General features: G+C 42.4%; 2 protein-coding genes across 3 annotated transcripts; one reads left to right on the top strand and one right to left on the bottom strand.

Annotated features, from left to right (window-relative positions):
- Positions 1–775: 775 nt before the first annotated feature.
- prdx3 (peroxiredoxin 3) lies at positions 776–6,028 on the bottom strand. The gene is made up of 7 exons (XM_061227922.1): positions 5,910–6,028; positions 4,561–4,666; positions 3,824–3,965; positions 2,742–2,877; positions 2,197–2,300; positions 1,643–1,808; positions 776–1,002 (listed from the first exon to the last, which is right to left on the bottom strand). Exons 1-7 carry the CDS (start codon positions 5,943–5,945, stop codon positions 952–954), a joined length of 741 nt encoding a protein of 246 aa, XP_061083906.1. The 5' UTR covers positions 5,946–6,028; the 3' UTR covers positions 776–951.
- Positions 6,029–6,180: 152 nt separating this feature from the next.
- On the top strand, positions 6,181–16,072 carry sfxn4 (sideroflexin 4). 2 transcript variants are annotated; one of them, XM_061227920.1, is made up of 14 exons: positions 6,181–6,357; positions 7,397–7,462; positions 7,607–7,663; positions 7,763–7,789; positions 8,192–8,246; positions 9,216–9,241; positions 10,024–10,077; positions 10,163–10,225; positions 10,570–10,635; positions 12,218–12,308; positions 12,926–13,041; positions 13,436–13,521; positions 13,905–14,019; positions 15,618–16,072. In XM_061227920.1, the coding sequence occupies exons 1-14, from the start codon at positions 6,280–6,282 to the stop codon at positions 15,693–15,695; spliced, it is 978 nt and encodes a 325-aa protein (XP_061083904.1). In that variant the 5' UTR covers positions 6,181–6,279; the 3' UTR covers positions 15,696–16,072. The 2 variants fall into 2 exon arrangements, with proteins under 2 accessions (XP_061083904.1, XP_061083905.1); XM_061227921.1 differs by lacking the exon at positions 6,181–6,357 and adding an exon at positions 6,364–6,452.
- The last annotated feature ends 3,366 nt before the right edge of the window (positions 16,073–19,438 follow it).

The following is a 19,438-nucleotide window of genomic DNA, read 5'->3' as shown; positions in this document are numbered from 1 at the left end:
TGTGATCCACTGCTTCAGCTCTTTACCCTGTTCAGTCCTGCTTCAGCTCTTTACCCTGTTCAGCCCTGCTTCAGCTCTTTACCCTGCTTCAGCTCTTTACCCTGTTCAGCCCTGCTTCAGCTCTTTACCCTGTTCAGCCCTGCTTCAGCTCTTTACCCTGTTCAGCCCTGCTTCAGCTCTTTACCCTGTTCAGCCCTGCTTCAGCTCTTTACCCTGTTCAGCCCTGCTTCAGCTCTTTACCCTGTTCAGCCCTGCTTCAGCTCTTTACCCTGTTCAGCCCTGCTTCAGCTCTTTACCCTGTTCAGCCCTACTTCAGCTCTTTACCCTGTTCAGCCCTGCTTCAGCTCTTTACCCTGTTCAGCCCTGCTGTGATCTACACAGGCATCCTCTGTTCAGTGCAGGACCAACTACAGAGCTGCTTTGTGCTCGAAAAACCTTTTATTTTCTCCTCCCAATTCTGAGTACCCTATCAGATTAGCAGGCTCACGTCCCCACCACCGCACCAACAGCCAATCAGCTGAGAGGGTGCAAACGAGGACATATCGTGGGCGACGCGGGACTTGCGGAGCTGTGCGGGTATTGCCTTGAAGAAGCGGCAGAGGGATGACACAGCTGAGAAAACCCCGCCTTCCCGAGAACAGCCAATCACGTTCCGAGGGGCTGTAGGCCTGACTGCACCGATCAGTCAGGATTCAATATAGACTGTAGTTCACATCAACATTGAAAATCTACTTTACAGGATGAGTTCAGGGGGAGAAAAAGACTTGGCCATCTATTAGTCAACATAAGAGATTTTTATTTTGCATCAAATACAATTAAGTGCTCTGACAGAAAATAATAGTATTATTATATCAGTTTCTTCAGGTCTTCATTGAGCAATAAAATGGTGCACTAAGTGGTGCTTCAATGCGTCCAGCTGTTCTTGAGGTTCAAAGAAGAAAACCCAAAGTTCTAGTTCACCGTCTCAAAGTACTCCTTCGATCCTTCTGGCGTTGGCTTAATCTGGAAGATGGATGAAAACATGTAAACATCTCCTACTGACAATACAAGGAGCCCATACTGCTGCAAAATTAGCTCAGTTCATGGTGAACATGTGACATCAAAGCCAGCCTGGCACAAAAGCATTATGGGCAATACTTAACATTACATCATTATTTCTCCCTGCAAATCCTCAGAGCCACTCGTTTAAGTGAAAACCACACAGCGCAAAGTCTCCTAAATATTTTATATCAATTTTAATAATTTTCAAAGAGAGGGTAAACATTATCTCTTTCTGAATTGGGGCTGTAGGTTTGCACATAATGTGTATAAAGTACAAAGTGCAGCTTATACTCTGCTTCAATGCAGTTAAATCCATATGGCTGAATGAGGAATTGGAATCTATTAAGGCCGCATTAATTGGTTGGAATGAAAATTAGCACACACACGGTCCTCTGTGACAACGAGTTTGAGACCACTGACTTATGGGATGTGGTCCAAAGGTCATCAAGACATGGCTGAATTACTTCCTACTTATTTTCTCAGATGGGTCGGCTGATTATTCAACCGTTTAAAGTAGAAGCCGTGTGATTGGCTGATTATTCCATCGGTTACAGCAGAAGCAGAGTGATTGGCTCTGTGCCGGTGGTTGGGGTGAGCTTACCGTGGGCGAGTCGGGGGTCCAGCTGGCAGGACACACCTCCCCGTGCGTCTCCACGAACTGGAAGGCCTTGACCAGCCTCAGCGTCTCGTCCACACTGCGGCCCACGGGCAGGTCGTTCACGCTCATGTGCTTCACCACTCCGCTGGGGTCGATGAGGAACAGGCCCCTGGGGAGAGCGTGGGCGCAGGCCTGGTCAGCTCGGATGGCCACCGCCAGGCCACTAGTCGCTATGTAATCACCAAGTCGACTAACAATAGTAATAATAAATTCAATTTATATAGCGCTTCCCATTTGCGGTGGCACATCTCAGAGCGCTTTACAGCCAAGCAAGAAGAAAGTGAGCAGGCAATTTAAAAAAGATATTAGTGATAATTACACTTCATGTTATTTGGCTGACACCTTTATCCAAGGCGATGATTAGACTAAGCAATCTAATCACGCTGGAATGTGTTAAGGGCCTTGCTCAAAGGCCCAACAGCTGTGTGAATCTTATCGTGGCTACACCGGGGATCGAACCCACTTTGAGTTTGAGCTGAAATCCAGACGCTCATTACCTCAGTGCGATACCTGGCCCCTCCAGAAGGACTCCGTAATCCCGGGACACCTGCTTGTTGAGGTCGGCTAGCAGGGGGATGTTGAGCTTGCCCAGCCCCCCGTTCTGGAAAACAAAAATGACCAGGAGGAACAGAGGTAAACGACTATCAGCTCTGCTTCTGCTGGTCCCATTAACCAGCAATCCTACCATCTGCACATTCTTCCAGTGCTACTACTGCTAATTATCAATTCAGCTTAAAGGCAACGCTCATAGTAACACAGCTAACTGCTAATCCACTGTACACCCACCTCAGTGCCAACACTGGCACACTGAAGTGGACACACACACGCAATGTACAAAGATTTAATGATGAATCTAAAAAACTATTTAACTGAAATTTCAATGCATCTTTGGGAGTCGGGACAAGCTGTGGAATGTCGTTGGGCTTTTTTACACAGTCATGATGTAAAGCCATAAGCAATAGGAGGTTAGCTGGCCATGGCCCAAGAGACTGTCCCACAGAGCCCGTCCCACAGAGAGCACACTGCCGGGCAGCCAGCCCACCTTCCGGGGAGTGTTGATCCACGCCAGGTGGGTGAAGTGAGAGTCCACAGACACGCCCACCACCTCACAGTTCACATCGTGGAACTCGCTGGCCTTGTCGCTGAAGGCGATGATTTCAGTCGGGCAGACGAAGGTGCTGGGGAAGGAGGACATGACATCAATACCTGCTTTCAACAGCTCAGCTCCACTCTACAGAGACAGTCAAGAGCTCAACTCCACTCCACAGAGAGAATCAACAGCTGAACTCCACTCTACAGAGACAGTCAACAGCTCAACTCCACTCTACAGAGACAGTCAACAGCTCAACTCCACTCTACAGAGACAGTCAACAGCTCAACTCCACTCTACAGAGACAGTCAACAGCTCAACTCCACTCTAGAGAATCAACAGCTCAACTCCACTCTACAGAGAGAGTCAACAGCTCAGCTCCACTCTACAGAGACAGTCAACAGCTCAACTCCACTTTACAGAGAAATTGAGTCTCCATTCTACAGATAAATGGAGTCAACAGCTCAACTCCACTTTACAGAGAAATTGAGTCTCCATTCTACAGATGAATGGAGTCAACAGCTCAACTCCACTCTGCGGAGAAATTCTGTCACAACACTCTATGGTAAGAACAGGGGATTCAACTAGTTCAACATCCAAGGGTTTCTACTGGCCCTATGCTCAGCTAAGCTATTCTGTCCACTAGAATTACAAAGAAAATACTTCCAATTCTTGCTGCTCTCTTTATTTACATTTTCCAGCAATCAGTCGCAAACTAACTCAATAAACGGCTGGCATGATGTGAATTTTCAGCGGTTTATTACAGGCCACAAAGACACGTGTACTGGCCTGATAAAGCAAGTTACCCAGAAACCAGCTGGAATGCCTGATCACACCCACTTTACTGACAAGTTCCCAAATGACCCCAGGCTTCAGATACAACAACCCTTCAATCAGTGAAACTGTCAAATAAATAAGGATATTTAAAATGATTAATCTACATGTGCCAATCATAATCACATTTTCATTGTATTCACCGATATACAAGATGTATAATTTTATAAAAAGGCAATCAATGTATAACCAACACTCACAAATCCAGAGGGTAGAAGAAGAGCACCAGGTATTTGCCCTTGTAGTCATCCAGACTGATCTCCTTGAACTCCCCGTGGTGGACAGCAGTGCCCTGGAAATGTGGTGCGTGCTGAGTGACCACTGGGGTCCAGCGTGCACTACCTGCAGACACACACACACAGGTATACTCATCCTACCTGCAGATACACACACACAGGTATACACATCCTACCTGCAGACACACACACACACAGGTATACACATCCTACCTGCAGATACACACACACAGGTATACACATCCTACCTGCAGACACACACACACACAGGTATACACATCCTACTTGCAGACACACACAGGTATACACATCCTACCTGCAGACACACACAGGTATACACTCCATACCTGCAGACACACACAGGGGGTATACACTTCCTCCCTGCAAACACAGACAGGTATACACTCCCTCCCTGGAGACACACACAGGTATACACATCCTACCTGCAGACACACACAGACAGGTATACACTCCCTCCCTGCAGACACACACAGACAGGTATATACATCCTACCTGCAGACACACACACACAGGTATACACATCCTATCTGCAGACACATATTTGTTTTGTATATATATATATATACAAGTATATATGTATACAAAACAAATGTATACTTGCATCTGGTTACTCGCTTGCTAAACACACAGTGTGTTTCTGGTTACTCGCTTGCTAAGCACGGTCAGACACACTGACATACCTGTGCTGAAGCAGGCTTTGTGGGCAGGAGAAAAGCTCAGAATTCTAGATGACCGGCTGGCTGACACTGCAGCCGGAGGACCAGACCGAAGTCCAGCTGCAGAGACCTGGGGGGGGGGGGGGGGGGGATAAACGGAGGTATTTTACAGATTCATTAGCTATTGTGTTCCTCAGTTGCTGACAATGTCTTCATTTTATCATTTCATTTTTTTATTAAAGGGTAGTAATTGCCACTGGTATTTTATTAAATTATCTCAGTCCCCTCAGACGACATCGCTTTATCTCGGGATTTTGAACTTTGAACAGTGGCAACCCTATATTAGCGAAGTAACAGCGTTACCGTAATATGGAGACTGATCACAAAGCGCGTAACGTTCGTGCAAAGACTGCTTCATCACAGTCAACACCAATGGCAACAATACCAACGTTTTTAGTTTATTTTTTTTCTTACCCCCAGCATAGGCTACTTTATTAATAAAGACGGCTCCTGCTTCTTGACTTTGCTTTTTTTTTAAATAATGCATATACAACATATATAACCATAACAACTGCCGGGGGAGATGAGACAATATCCCTTTGTATTAAGTTCCTAATACATTGGTTATTAGCTTTGTCACTAATTAGAGGACAGCCTGCATCAATAAATAGATTTTCATTACCCAACAGAGGAATGATGCAATCTTTTCCTTTTGGAGCAGATGATAATAGTATTCTGATACCGCTTGGAATTGCATCGAATATAACAGCATTTCGTGGGGTTACAGGAAACACATATTCAGAAAGAAATTCTTTATAAGTAAATAATTCACCTTCATTGTTGAACAATTGACTAACAAGTAAAATACCTCTGTCAAACCAACTCTTATTAAACAGTGTTTTGTTTTTGAATGTTATGTCTTTATTATTCCATATAAAATACTTGTGCGGAGAGAAGTTATGCTTATAAATTAAGGACCAGCATAGTAACATTTGTTTGTGATCGTGTGATAACTTAAGCGGGATTTTTGTGACATCATAATCACAACGGAGTAAAAAGTGTAGACCTCCAAGGGAATTAAAGATATGTGACAATACCAACGTTTTGGTAATAACAATATCGAATTAAATTATCTCAAACTAACATAGCTATAGATACATTTCGCAAGCAAAGCTGTCATGTGTTCGTTTTTGACGTAGCCAGCTAACTGCGTAGATACAGGTTGTGAAGGTGAAGCACAAACACTTGCTGGCTTGATGGAATTCTGAAGATCTAAAGCATACACTACGAGAAAGAATAATGTGCATCGGTATAATTAATTACACCAGGAAAATCGCGGCTGAAATAATAAGCAAGGCAACAAATAGACTTGCCGAAGTTCTGAGAAGTCTTCCTAGGGTGGCTGCCATCTTGGATTTACGAAAGGTGCTGTTTTCACGTGGTCAGTGCAGCGCAGAAGAGATTTGTATTCGCTTCGCAATGAAAGTAACAGATACGTAATGTATGTGGATCGCCTAACCTAGGCCAGGCGAACGATATTGACAAGTCAGTAAAGACGTTTTGCGGGTCTATTGCAGGTCCAGATCTGTGACTTTCTTTTGATTGGATACATATTCTAGGGTCAAATCCTTCAGCAGCCTATGACATTCTCGTGAACCTGGATTTCCTCCTTTGCATGATGCGCGCTTTATGTTGTCAACTCTCGAGTGTCACCTTGAATGGAAGCCTGTGCTTTTACGTTGAATGAATTATTCCTGTTACCCACGCCGACGTGCAAACGAAATGGATATTAACTTGCAATTCTGGAAAAGCGAGGGACAGGTATGAAGCCTACGCACATTTAAGATAAGCTAGTTATAGCAGCCAGAAAGCTAATTGATTAGGTAGCTTGCTAGTCTGCGTTCGGCGATTTGAATGTAACTATTTGAACATTTTACTTAACTAACTTGTTACTAAAGCTACTGTTGCATGTTGTTACTGTTGTTTGTGAAAAAAAACTGTGCCAAGAATACATTTTTAAGCGGTTCCCAACCTCAGTCATTGGGAATCCCTGTGTATGCTGGTTTTCGTTCTAATCACAATTGCACTCCCATAATTTTAACGAACTGTTTATTTTTATTGACTGGGTGCTTTTCGTGTTTAGAGGGGTTATTTACGCTCCCAAGCCGCATTGTGGCAGACAAGAGCTATGCATGCCACAATAGAATGAGTGTTCACGTTGTGCTTACTGTGTTATATTGAAAACGATTGCATAAAATATTGAAATGATTTAACTGACCAAAATGAAAAATGAGGTGAATCAATAGGCAAACAATTAAGAAGGAGCACATGTTGAACAACCTAATGAAGGGCCTATTGATTCACCACTGTCTTTAATTGTTTTCAATATAGTTTTAACAGGAAAAGCGCCTAATTATGAAAAATGTACAGCTTGTTAAAATTCTGGGATTGCAACTGTGTTTGTAATGAAAACCAGGGACCTGGTCTGAGGTTAGGCACCACTTGTATACACTCACTGACCACTTTATTAGGTATTTATTAGATTTATTTTTAGATATATTCTGCTGCTGAAGCCCACCCAAGGTTCGATGTGCTGTCTGTTCAGAGATGCAATTCTGCATACCACTACTGTAGCACGTGGTTGTTTGAGTTACTGTCACCTTCCTGTCAGTTTGAACCTGCCTGGCTGTTCTCCTCTGACCTCTCTCATTTGCAAGGAATTTTTTTGACCATTTCTGCATGTTTCTATGTACTGAGTTGCTTGCATATGATTGGCTGATTAGATATTTGCGTTAACCAGCTGGTATACAGGTCTACCTAATAGAGTGCTCATTGTGAGTATATCATTCCTTTCTTCCAGTCTTTCCTGGACAGACTTTGCCTCTGGATGGACATTCTTGATCCAGTCTACTTCCTCACCTCTGATGTGAGTGTGTGACGCGTGTTGTGTATTTCTGTGTGCTGTTCTGAAAAAGGAAACCGGAATGCCCAAAGTAGAGCCTCAGTTTGGGACTTTATTAATTCTCAATCCCAGGTTTAATGAAGGAGGCATATGTTCTCTCTCGAGCAGGCTGAAATTCAGAAAGCACGTTCTCTGCTCAGAAGTACAGAAGATCAGAAGAGAGAGGTAAGTTAGTGTACATGACAGGACAAATATTTGATGCATCTTTGGTACATTTTTAATGTGTGATTTCTGGATTTACAATTTACATGTTCTATTTTTCAGCTAGATGATGCATGGAGGCTGAGCCTGGTAGGTTGTGTGCCTGATTGGTCCATTACCCACACATGATTTGGGGCACTTTCACAGCTAGTTCAATGATTATTATTACTTTCTCTCAAACTTACTTTTTAGTCGAGTTTGTTTTATTTAGTATTCACATTGCTTCTTGTCATTTGATTTTGATGCACACCCTGTGTAATAACATTGCTGTCATGTTTCATGTAAGTTAGAACAGGACCACACTTATTTGAAGCAAGCATTCAAGAGAACTTTGTACGACATGTTAGCAGTTCCGTAGATAACGTCTGACTAACCGTTGATTGAAAATAGCCATTTTCTTTTAGGTAACTGGTACATGGTACAGTAATGTTTAATTTGGAGGTGCTATATCTGAAAATTAATGGTAACATTTACACATTATTTAAATTTTAGTCGTCTGTTCACTCCGACACCGGTGCCATTCTTCCAACGATATTCCGGCCTTCAGGTAAGGAAAAGAGAAAATCTCCATGCTCTGGCTTATATTTGTGCGAAAAGTAACAAGATGTTTGTATCTTGTCCTGTTACGTAAAGAGAAAATAGATGTGGAAGAACGATATTAAATGTTCTGATCTGTCAATTTCCATTGGTCAATATGTTTTTAACTGAAACCAAGTTGCCTGAGGCACACACACACAGACACACACACCCACCCTGGTGGTCACAAAATAACAATGCATAGCAATGAATGAAATTATTTAACACCCTGTGACATCAATTTTTTAAGTGAAGTGTTCTGTAAGCCCCTAGTTATATACTCAGTGAGCACTTTATTAGGTATTTATGAGACTTAGTTTTTAGACTTATTGGTCTGCTGTAGCCTATCCACTTAAGAAATTTGATGCGTTGTGTGTTTAGAGATGCTCTTCTGCATACAACTGTTATAGTGTGTAGTTATTTGCCTTTCTGTCACCTTCCTGTCAGCTTTGGCCAGTCTGGCCCTTCTCCACTGACCTCTCTCATTAACAATGCATTTTTGCCCGCAGAACTGCTGCTCACTGGATGTTTTTTTGTTTTTCACACCATTCTCTGCAAACTCTAGAGACTGTTCTGTGTGAAAATCCCAGGAGATAAGCAGTTTCTGAGATATTATAACCACCCTGTCTGGCACCGACATTCATTCCACAGTCAATGTCACTTAGATCACATTTCTTCCCCATTCATTTGGTCTGAAAAACAGCTGAACCTCTTGACCATGTCTGCATGCTTTTGTGCATTAACAACTGCCGCTATGCATCTAATAAAGTGCTCAGTGATTTATGTGTACCTCCCAAATTTATAAACAGGAACATTTAGTAGATAAATGTTAGCTACATCATGAAACATCATATCTTATCTTCATGAAGAAGTCAAAATCTTAAGATGTAACTGCAAATAAGTATGACAATTCTAACCATCCCTTTTGGTGTATTCTCAGCATTCTTTCCTGTTGCTATACCCCTGGTGAGTAGAAAACGTCAGGAAATCATGAGCATGGTTGTGTAGTTGGGGAGGAGCCGCGGTGACACAACAGGCTAAGATGCAGCGAACCTTTCAGTTGCACACGGAGGGTTCGATTCTCTGCCGAAGGCTGAGTTTAATTGGCAGTATAAATTGCTCGCTGCTCCGAGGGTCGCAGTCGCGACTAGAGACGACGCGGCTTGGAGAAGACTTGTAGATCCATTCGTGCTGCCGGAGGATGTGGTCGTATGTATGCGGTGTTCCCTAGATAATATGGGTAATTGGAATAGATGGGGTATAATTGGCAACCAAATTTGGAGAAAAAGGGGAAAATCAGAAACCCCTTTATTTTTTTATTTTTTATTATTTTTTTAAAGAAACACTGTACTTTAATTTATTTACTGTAATTTATGTGAACAGATAGTTTTATTTCATTTAATCGGTTGTACTTGTCATTGGACAAGACGCAACAAAACCTGGCTTTGAGGTGAAAGATGGAGACTTCTCTTTTCATCTGTCAATCATTTCCAAGACCTATTGCACACTTTAAACAATGCAGTAATCAATTTGACCGGAGAACACTGATTGTGGGAAATGTTCCTTTTCGTAGAATCATAACATTTGTAAAGTATTGAATATATTTTTTATTAAGGTGTTAAAAGCAAAATAACTTTAAAACAAATTGAAACAGCATTGAAAATGATAGCATTCATAATTTTCATTGTTATCTTGTACTTGCCGGCATTAAAATATTTCTGATTGATTTCTGTCTTGTTTACTTCCAGGTCTTGGCCAGCTTACTGCCACTCAAAGGGGTAAAGCTTGCTTTACTCTCGCAGGTTGGTGCTTTGCGTGATTTTGGTCGATCTGTTTAACATTTCTGTGTTTTCTCTGAGAGAGGCTGAGCAATGTTTCTCTGTTTAGTTTCCATTGCAGTGTTACACTGCTGGATTTAATTACTGCAACAGAAATGCCACTGGCAGCAAGGTAAAACCAAGTCTTCTTCATTATAAGTGTTTTGTCCAAAGAGCTTGCTTTTTTTATTATGCAAGTATACTTGGATATGCATGCAAACATTAATTGTGATAGAAATACAATGTTAAACTGGTAACCTCAGAATGTCAGTGTTGATGCAGACCTGGATTGCTTCAACCAATTGTTTGCTAACCAATTCAATACTACTTATGGAAACCTGGTAATAGTGCACATCTTTAAACTAGCGGCTTTGAAGGGTTAATTAAATTAAATTTAGAGCACAGACCTGACAGGCCATTTTGAGTGTTCATTGTGAACAGTAAACTACAAGTCATCCCTCCTCTCGTTCCCGTTAGGAAAAGATGACACGGGAACGAAAGGCTTTGATGGCCGGAACAGTCGCGCTTACGACATGCGCGGGGGTGAGTGCGCTTTGAGAGTAATATACAACATGTACTGAGTGCGCTTTGAGAATAATATACAACATGCACTGAGTGCGCTTTGAGAGTAATATACAACATGTACTGAGTGCGCTTTGAGAATAATATACAACATGCACTGAGTGTGCTTTGAGAATAATATACAACATGCACTGAGTGTGCTTTGAGAATAATATACAACATGCACTGAGTGCGCTTTGAGAATAATATACGACATGCACTGAGTGCGCTTTGAGAGTAATATACAACATGCACTGAGTGCGCTTTGAGAGTAATATACAACATGTACTGAGTGCGCTTTGAGAATAATATACAACATGCACTGAGTGCGCTTTGAGAGTAATATACAACATGTACTGAGTGCGCTTTGAGAACAATATACGACAAGCACTGAGTGCGCTTTGGGAATAATATACAACATGCACTGAGTGCGCTTTGAGAATAATATACAACATGTACTGAGTGCGCTTTGAGAATAATATACAACATGTACTGAGTGCGGCGGCACGGATGGTGCAGTGGGTAGCACTGCCGCCTCACAGCAAGGAGGTCTTGGGTTCGAATCCCCGTCAGCCTTGGCCTCTCTGTGCGGAGTTTGCATGTTCTCACCGTGTCTGCGTGGGTTTCCTCCGGGTACTCCGGTTTCCTCCCACAGTCCAAAGACATGCACGTTAGGCTGATTGGAGAGTCTAAATTGCCCGTAGGTATGAGTGTGTGAGTGAATGGTGTGTGTGCCCTGCGATGGACTGGCGACCTGTCCAGGGTGTATTCCTGCCTTTCACCCAATGTATGCTGGGATAGGCTCCAGCCCCCCTGCGACCCTGTTCAGGATAAGCGGGTTCAGATAATGGATGGATGGATGGATGCACTGAGTGCGCTTTGAGAATAATATACGACATGCACTGAGTGCGCTTTGAGAATAATATACAACATGCACTGAGTGCGCTTTGAGAATAATATACAACATGCACTGAGTGCGCTTTGAGAATAATATACAACATGTACTGAGTGCGCTTTGAGAATAATATACAACATGCACTGAGTGCGCTTTGAGAACAATATACGACATGCACTGAGTGCACTTTGAGAATAATATACGACATGCACTGAGTGCACTTTGAGAATAATATACGACATGCACTGAGTGCACTTTTTGAATAATATACAACATGCACTGAGTGCGCTTTGAGAATAATATACAACATGCACTGAGTGCACTTTTTGAATAATATACAACATGCACTGAGTGCACTTTGAGAATAATATACAACATGCACTGAGTGCGGTTTGAGAATAATATGCAACATGCACTGAGTGCGCTTTGAGAATAATATACAACATGCACTGAGTGCACTTTGAGAATAATATGCAACATGCACTGAGTGCGCTTTGAGAATAATATACAACATGCACTGGGGTGAGTGCTTTGTGAATAATATACGACAAGCACTGGGGTGAGTGCTTTGTGAATAAAACCTTCAGCTTTTGTATGAGAAGTGAGATTTCATAGCCTGGATATGCAGAATAAGCATTGCGGTTGATATTTGTCCATTTTTACTTTTAGGCGATTCCTCAGATTGTGATGACGCACTACGGCCTAAAAACCAGACCTGTCCAGATGTTCTGTAGAACAGTGTTGCCTGCTCCACTGGCAGGTAGGTGTCACCTGTAGCACACACCTTTATAGGTTACACTCACAGGTCAGTACACTAGAAAGGAGAACGTAGAAGGTTTTAAGTACACACATCGAAGTGCTCAGTTCAGCTCTCTGCTTGTTTTACACACTTACAGCTAATGACTGTACAATACAGCCTTCTGATAGAGCCCGAATCCCTGTGTGCAGAAGCTGTTCCTACATACATGAGTTACACACACGCGCACACACTCACATACTGTACATGAGTACCTACATAGAGTGCCGTCCGTAAGTATTCGGACAAGGACATGTCTGTTGTTTTGGCTCTGTACTCCAGCCCACTGGATTGGAAATGAAAGCGATGTGCGGACTGTCACCTAATCTGAGGGCATTTACATCCATATCAGGTGATCCGTGTGGGAACTACACCGGTGGCTTCTCAGCTGTTTCTGATTAGTTTGGTGTATTCAAACACTTCCTCAGTGCAGGTATAAGAAAGCTTTCAGTATCATATTCAGTCACGGCTTTTGATTGCCTTTGGAGATTGACTTGTTATTGGCCGTTGTCGACCTGAGGACATCAAGAGAACAGCCAGAGACACGGGCGCCTCAGTCACCATCATGTCCTCTGTTCCAGCCCTCCTCGCTTTTTTCAGTGTGCTGGTTGTGAGGGGTGACGAGTCCAGGCATGGCGTCCGGGTATTCGATTCTCACGGAAACTGTGTTGGAATCTCACAGAATGCCGGCTCCAAGGTGAGAAGAAATGCAGCGGCCATTTTGGCACTTTGAAACTCAAAAGTTAGACGGAGATTCACACACGTAATTGAGTGATGTTTTTTTCAAGGGCGACATGGGGTTTTTGTTTGACATGAGATATTACTAACCTCCATTCCTGATTTAATAATTTATGATTTATAATATAGTATTTTAGTGTGTAATGCACTTTTAATTGTTAAAAAGTGTACAGTATAAAAACTGCAATATGTTAATAACAAGGTCTTTTTTTCTGTACTGGGTCACCGTTCATTGGTGACATCAGTGTCTGATTTGAAAGCTTACCAGAGGGACAAGGCCACATTTTTGGTGTTTGGTGTGCAGAATACCCACAATGCTTGTGTTTATTGAAAGTGTTGTTTGTCTTTGACAGGCTGTGGCTGACACTGCCCTGACCAGGGCAGCTCTGATGGGCACCACTACTGCCCTGCCCGGCCTGTTTATCCGGGTCCTGCGGAGGTATGGCTCTGTCTGTCTGTCTGTGCTTCGGTCTCCATCTGTCCGTCCCTCTGTCTACCTGTCCGTCTCTGTCTGTCTATCTTTCCCCTAGCACACAGGACTGGGGTTTCTTTCTTCTTTCTTTTTTCTTTTTTATGTGCATTTTACTTTGCAAGTAAGATGGCTAAATTATACAGTGATGGGAACAAATCTATAAAAGTAAGTAATTTAAGTAATTTATGTTCGGGCCTAAGTAAAATATGTACATACATGCATGCCACATAAAGAGCACATATTGGATACTATATGCTACATGATGGCCAGAGCACTGCAGTGTGCACATCGTTCCTTCTTGAATAGCGCAGGGCGAATAACCCAAGCCAATCACCGTCTCTCTGCCGCAGGGTCAGCCAGCAGAGGAATCTGTGGCTGATGGCACCGCCCGAGGCCCTTAGTGCCGTCCTGGCCCTGAGTGTCATGATTCCCGTCTCCTTCAGCCTCTTCCCCCAGCTCTGTACGGTACGGTACACCCGCTACCTTAACACCCCTGTTACACCCCCTACACTGCCCTAACACTCCTGTTACACCCCCTACACTGCCCTAACACTCCTGTTACACCCCCTACACTGCCCTAACACTCCTGTTACACCCCCTACACTGCCCTAACACTCCTGTTATACCCCCTACACTGCACTAACACTCCTGTTATACCCCCTACACTGCCCTAACACCCCTGTTATACCCCCTACACTGCACTAACACTCCTGTTACACCCCTACACTGTCCTAACACTACTGTTATACCCCCTACACTGCCCTAACACCCCTGTTATACCCCCTACACTGCACTAACACTCCTGTTACACCCCTACACTGTCCTAACACTACTGTTATACCCCCTACACTGCCCTAACACTCCGGTTATACCCCCGTACACTGCCCTAACACTCCTGTGACACCCCTACACTGCCCTAACACTCCTGTTACACCCCTACACTGCCCTAACACTCCTGTTATACCCCCTACACTGCCCTAACACTCCTGTTACACCCCCTACACTGCCCTAACACTCCTGTTATACCCCCTACACTGCCCTAACACTCCTGTTACACCCCAACACTGCCCTAACACTCCTGTTACACCCCCTACACTGCCCTAACACTCCTGTTATGCTAAGGGTTTGGTACGGCATATCCGCTACACTGTCTTAGCCCTCCTTTTATGCTAAGGGTTTATGTGTGGGGTCAAATTGACCCCCGACAGTTTCAATAAATGCTAGATTATTGCAAAATAAACATTTTGCCTTCTTACTGTTTCCAAAATAACTAGCCTTTTATCCATAAAAATCTGTGAAGATTTTTAGAGCCTGAGGTACAAGAAGTGAATGTTTGGCACCTGTATGGAAAAGTGGCACCAGAATCATCCACAAAGAAATCTGAGATAAAAAATAAAATTGGTTGTACATTTCCTGACATTTTGCCGTTACAAAAATGAGGGTCAAAATAAGCCCGTACAACACATGCAAAGTTGGTACCGGACAAATCATGTTTATTGCATGTTTACTATTTTTTTTAAATCATACAGTATTAAGATGAAAAAAAGGTTTTTTAGAGATGTCAAACACTGAATGGGGTCAAAATCAAAATAAAAAATAATAGAAGAATTATAGAATAATAGAATAATTGTTTAACTATTGTAATAAGATCTTAAGATCTTTTTTTTTTCTCAAGCAGAAAATATTACCTTGTTTTAAGTTACCATTTGCTTGAGAGGTGAAATGATCTTATTCCATTGCCAAATCTTGAAATGAATCAAGCTGTGTTCAATGGTGTAAGGTCCAGGGGTCAGAAAGTAAAAGCCCTGCCATGTGCTTCATCCACCCATGTGCTTCATCCACCCATGTGCTTCATCCACCCATGTGCTTCATCCACCCATGAAGTCAGTCAGCTCGTTTCACTCATTAGTTCAGCCTCCTGGTTGAGGAATGTTTCAAATCCAGGTGATTGACACAAAATTCTGGGGCGGATTTTTACTTTGTGATTATCCATTCCTGCGGTGGTTCCTGGATCCCAGCCGTATTGCGGAGTAGGAGTCTGATTCTGCCATTTTCTACTGCAGATTCCAAAAGTCTACTTGGAGCCTAAGCTCCAGGCAGCCACAGAAGACCAACAGCTGTTCTACCACAGAGGACTCTGAGAGGAGAAGTCGAAATGGCCGTTTTCTAAATAAAGAAGTCAGTTTATCGAGTCACCCACAGGGCTAACTGCATTTCCAAAAAAATAAACTCAAAAAGTGGCAGGATTTCACACTGTAAGACTGTAAACCAGCTCACTGTGTTTATTTGTTGGCAGGTACACTCATTTTGCTCTGTGTTTTTGCAAATACGTTGACCACATTGCATAATTTATGAATTGTTTGACTAGACCCACATTTTCAGTCCCATCGATTGAAGAATTATGATAAGAAACTACTGAGGTGTGGCTGACACGGCTAGAGTGAAAAGCCTTTGTATTGAAGTCATATTTAATGCATGTACAATAAAATCAGAATATGTAAAGTGACAGTCTGACAAACTGACAATGCCAATTGTAATTATTTTACTGGTTGCCTCATCTGAGAATTTCTTTGTACTTTTTAGCAGGTGGTATATACCCAGTGCAGTACAAATCCTGCAGAAGTTTCTGTCCAAACACTGCACTGTTGAAATACTCCATAAGATGGCAGCACTGTCATAAATGATTATATCCTGACCACTGTACTCTCCTGTCTGCATACGGCTCATCCCTGATCTTTATTATTTTATGGGAGCTTTTTAGACAGGCGGGGCACTAGCATTGTCACTGAGCAAGGTTATAATTATTGTGACATTTTTCAGTGACCATTCAGCTGTAGATCACATGTAAACAAGGTACTCCTAGTCACATAATAGCCACGTGTCCTTCATTTAGTTTTTTTGGTGGGTCAAATAAATAACTACTTATGTCCACTTCAGCCAACCACTAGATGGCGACATTGTGTCAGAAATGGGGTGACTGACATGCCTATACTTGAAGATATTGAACAATGCATGGGATCTACTGCAGCTTCTCTATAAGAGTGGACAACCAGGGTATTCTGTTTTAGTTTATTGTGGTGCTTGGATTTTCACCCTGTGTTTGGGGCCATTCAGACAGATGATGACCTAGGGGACCTAAGCCAATGGTTCTCAAGATCGGACCTGGGACCCCATGTGTATGCTGGTTTTCCTTTCTGGAATTCTTCATTATTTACCAAATAGTTTGTTTTCATGGCCAGGTGTCTACACTTTTACCAATTCGGAGTTTATTCATTTAACTCAGTCTTTAATTTGATCACTTTAAACATTTCTACCTTTCTTTTGGTAGTTGCCTGCACTATAGCGCATTGTGAATATTCTTCATGGCACAGCATAGCTATTTTTAAACATGCTGTGACTTCAAGAAGGTAAATAATCCCTCTCAACATGAAAAGAGTAATTGAGAAAAATGAACAGCTGAAATATTCTTGGATTGCAACTGTGGTTGGAACAAAAGCCAGCATACACACAGGGTTCCCAGGACAGGACTTAAGCCAACCACTGGCTCTGTCAAGCTTCACTCGAAATCATCCAAGACCCATTACCTGACCCTGCTCAGACCTGCTGTGGGACTGGGCCTGGTGCCTGATCGGTGGACAGGCAACAAGAACCAAGAATAGAGAGGTGGAGAAGTCGTGTGGGACACACGGAGTGTAGAGGCACAGGCACATATACCTCATTTGACTGCCTGTGCCGATGGGGTCCCAGCTGTGTGTCACCCAGTATACTGTCCCCCAGGTTAGTATCCTGACTTCTATAGGACAATAACATTCCAGTGAATCCTTCTACAGCCACCATGCACACCCAAAAAAAAAAACATTTTGATTCTCGGGACCTCTTCAGATACCATTTTTATGGATGCATGAGGAAAAAATTATGAACAAATAAGTAGCAAATTATTTGTGGTTGTTTGGAAACATTTGAAATGGTATTTGCAGGGCTGCTAACTCTTGTTAGTGCCAATATTTCTAGGGATTTATGGATTGTTGTCTAACTTTGGCAAACTTGAACATTAAAAGAGACAGAGCATGCTAGTTTGCAGTACTGGGCTACAGTCTATCAATGCTGACCTAACCTAATGCTCTGTCTGGATTTGACTAATCTAGAAGACTCAGTGTTGGCCTGGTATCATAGGCTGTCAGTGCCAGATCACTCTGAGGATGTCTGTACCTCCAGGATATCTCTACTAGACTCATCTTGTAATAGGGTTCCCTCCAGGAAAGCAGTGGAGGGGTAAGGTCTCTCACACTGTCTGTCTTAGCAAGTGTTTTAGTGTTGTAAGGTTTATGTTACTTTACTAAGTGAAATGATCTTAACCCATTGACAGTTTTTTTGTCTTCTAGGAAAAGAGCAATAGAAAGAGGATCAGGTCTAAATATAAGACTTAAAAATACTTGCTAAGTTTGTGTTGTTATTATTATTATTATTATTATTATTATTATTATTTCTGCAGTGCAGAAAGTAAGCAGTAGCAGAGTGTTCACCTGGTATAACCTACACTTGACCTGGTCAAGAGCGTGGCTGCACAATGGCAATTTTGCTAAATGGCACACACTTATTGAACGGTTCAACACAAGATCATGGAGATCTGACACTGAGCCTGAGGTTTTATTGATTTTTCTCTGAGGTTTGCGGAGGCACAGGGGAATATGTAGGGGAAACCATGTCGTAAGTTGTTTGTCTTGGAGTTGTCATTGAGTTTTTGCAAAGTACATCCATTTAAATCGACAAATTACAATTCCTGGAAAACATTTTCCTTGTATTTCTGTAGTCTCACCTCACCATCATTTTTATTAATGTGTTGTGTTTTCACTTCTTCTGGGGGGTATATCACGAAGCAAGGTTACTGAGTCCCAAAACTGCTGTTTTTACTATAAAACTTGTTCCAGTTTTGAAAGGGTTCCGGGGTTTTCTCCGGACTAACTAACTCAGTAATCCTAGTTTATGATATATCCCCTCAGTCTTCTGTATTGAAAAGAAGAAGAAACTAGTCAAATACATATGTAAATGTACCCCGCTTCATCCAGTTTTGACAAATTTGTTTGATAGACTGAAAGTTGACCAGGGTTATTGTTTGATTTCTCTGTGAATAGTGTTCACTCAAAATGGTAAACGCCTGCTTGAGGGCACCGTGAGCGTGACTTCACCTGACCCTGTAATTCACGCTGGTGTACAGCATCCTCAAAGTGTCTCTCATTTATTTCATGGCCAGTTTTAGGGTGAAATGAGATGCTTTTGTTTGCCTCTTCGATCCAAAACACCCCGCACACAATGTGCCCGGACCTGCAGTGAAATGGCAAAGGCTCGTCTGAAAGGGATTTCTCTCAAGGGACGTCACAGCGCTGTAGACCCAGAACGTGCATGCAGCGATCAACACCGACACTAAATGCGTCGTTGCTGAGGCGTTCCAGAAGCAGGTTTGTTTCTTAGGGAAAAACAATAATCCACACATTTAAAAGATAATATTACTGGTCTCCTGGGATATGGCCGATTGTTTCTTTTTTCTTTTAAAATCAATTCTGTTATACTTGTCTCTGTTGCTGTGGAGCAAGCAATTTAAAAAAACAAAACAAAACAAAAAACAATCACTGAGAATAAAATGTAATCACCTCATGTCTTCTTGCCTGTTCTGCTCTTTGATTGATGCAGCTGTCTCTTAGCAACCTGCAATTGCATATGGAAATAAAGGTTTGATTTCAGTGTGTTTACTGTAGTCAACCCCCAAAACTCCTTTGGAGGAGTCAAGCCTTGTCCCCTGCAGAAGAAATATGTACACTTGTTTATAATGGTTTTCATATATTCTTGTTTGGAATGACAGATAATATTGAAATGTATGTCATTTAGA

Source organism: Conger conger, chromosome 18 (genome assembly GCF_963514075.1).
Source record: "Conger conger chromosome 18, fConCon1.1, whole genome shotgun sequence".
In the NCBI taxonomy this organism is placed as follows: Eukaryota; Metazoa; Chordata; class Actinopteri; order Anguilliformes; family Congridae; genus Conger; species Conger conger.
Note: the sequence above shows the minus strand (reverse complement) of the source record. Positions and strands in the feature narration are given on the sequence as shown.

What these genes read in the sequence shown, in the direction of transcription:
- prdx3 (XM_061227922.1), bottom strand. Translation starts at nt 5,945, where the DNA reads ATGGCAGCCACCCTAGGAAGACTTCTCAGAACTTCG. An exon ending in CAAAGCCTGCTTCAGCACAG is followed by an intron (nt 3,966 to 4,560) that starts GTATGTCAGTGT and finishes GTGTGTCTGCAG; the next exon opens with GTAGTGCACGCTGGACCCCA. An exon ending in GGATCAACACTCCCCGGAAG is followed by an intron (nt 2,301 to 2,741) that starts GTGGGCTGGCTG and finishes TTTGTTTTCCAG; the next exon opens with AACGGGGGGCTGGGCAAGCT.
- sfxn4 (XM_061227920.1), top strand. Translation starts at nt 6,280, where the DNA reads ATGAATTATTCCTGTTACCCACGCCGACGTGCAAACGAAATGGATATT. An exon ending in CAGAAGATCAGAAGAGAGAG is followed by an intron (nt 7,664 to 7,762) that starts GTAAGTTAGTGT and finishes TCTATTTTTCAG; the next exon opens with CTAGATGATGCATGGAGGCT. An exon ending in CGCTTACGACATGCGCGGGG is followed by an intron (nt 10,636 to 12,217) that starts GTGAGTGCGCTT and finishes TTTTACTTTTAG; the next exon opens with GCGATTCCTCAGATTGTGAT.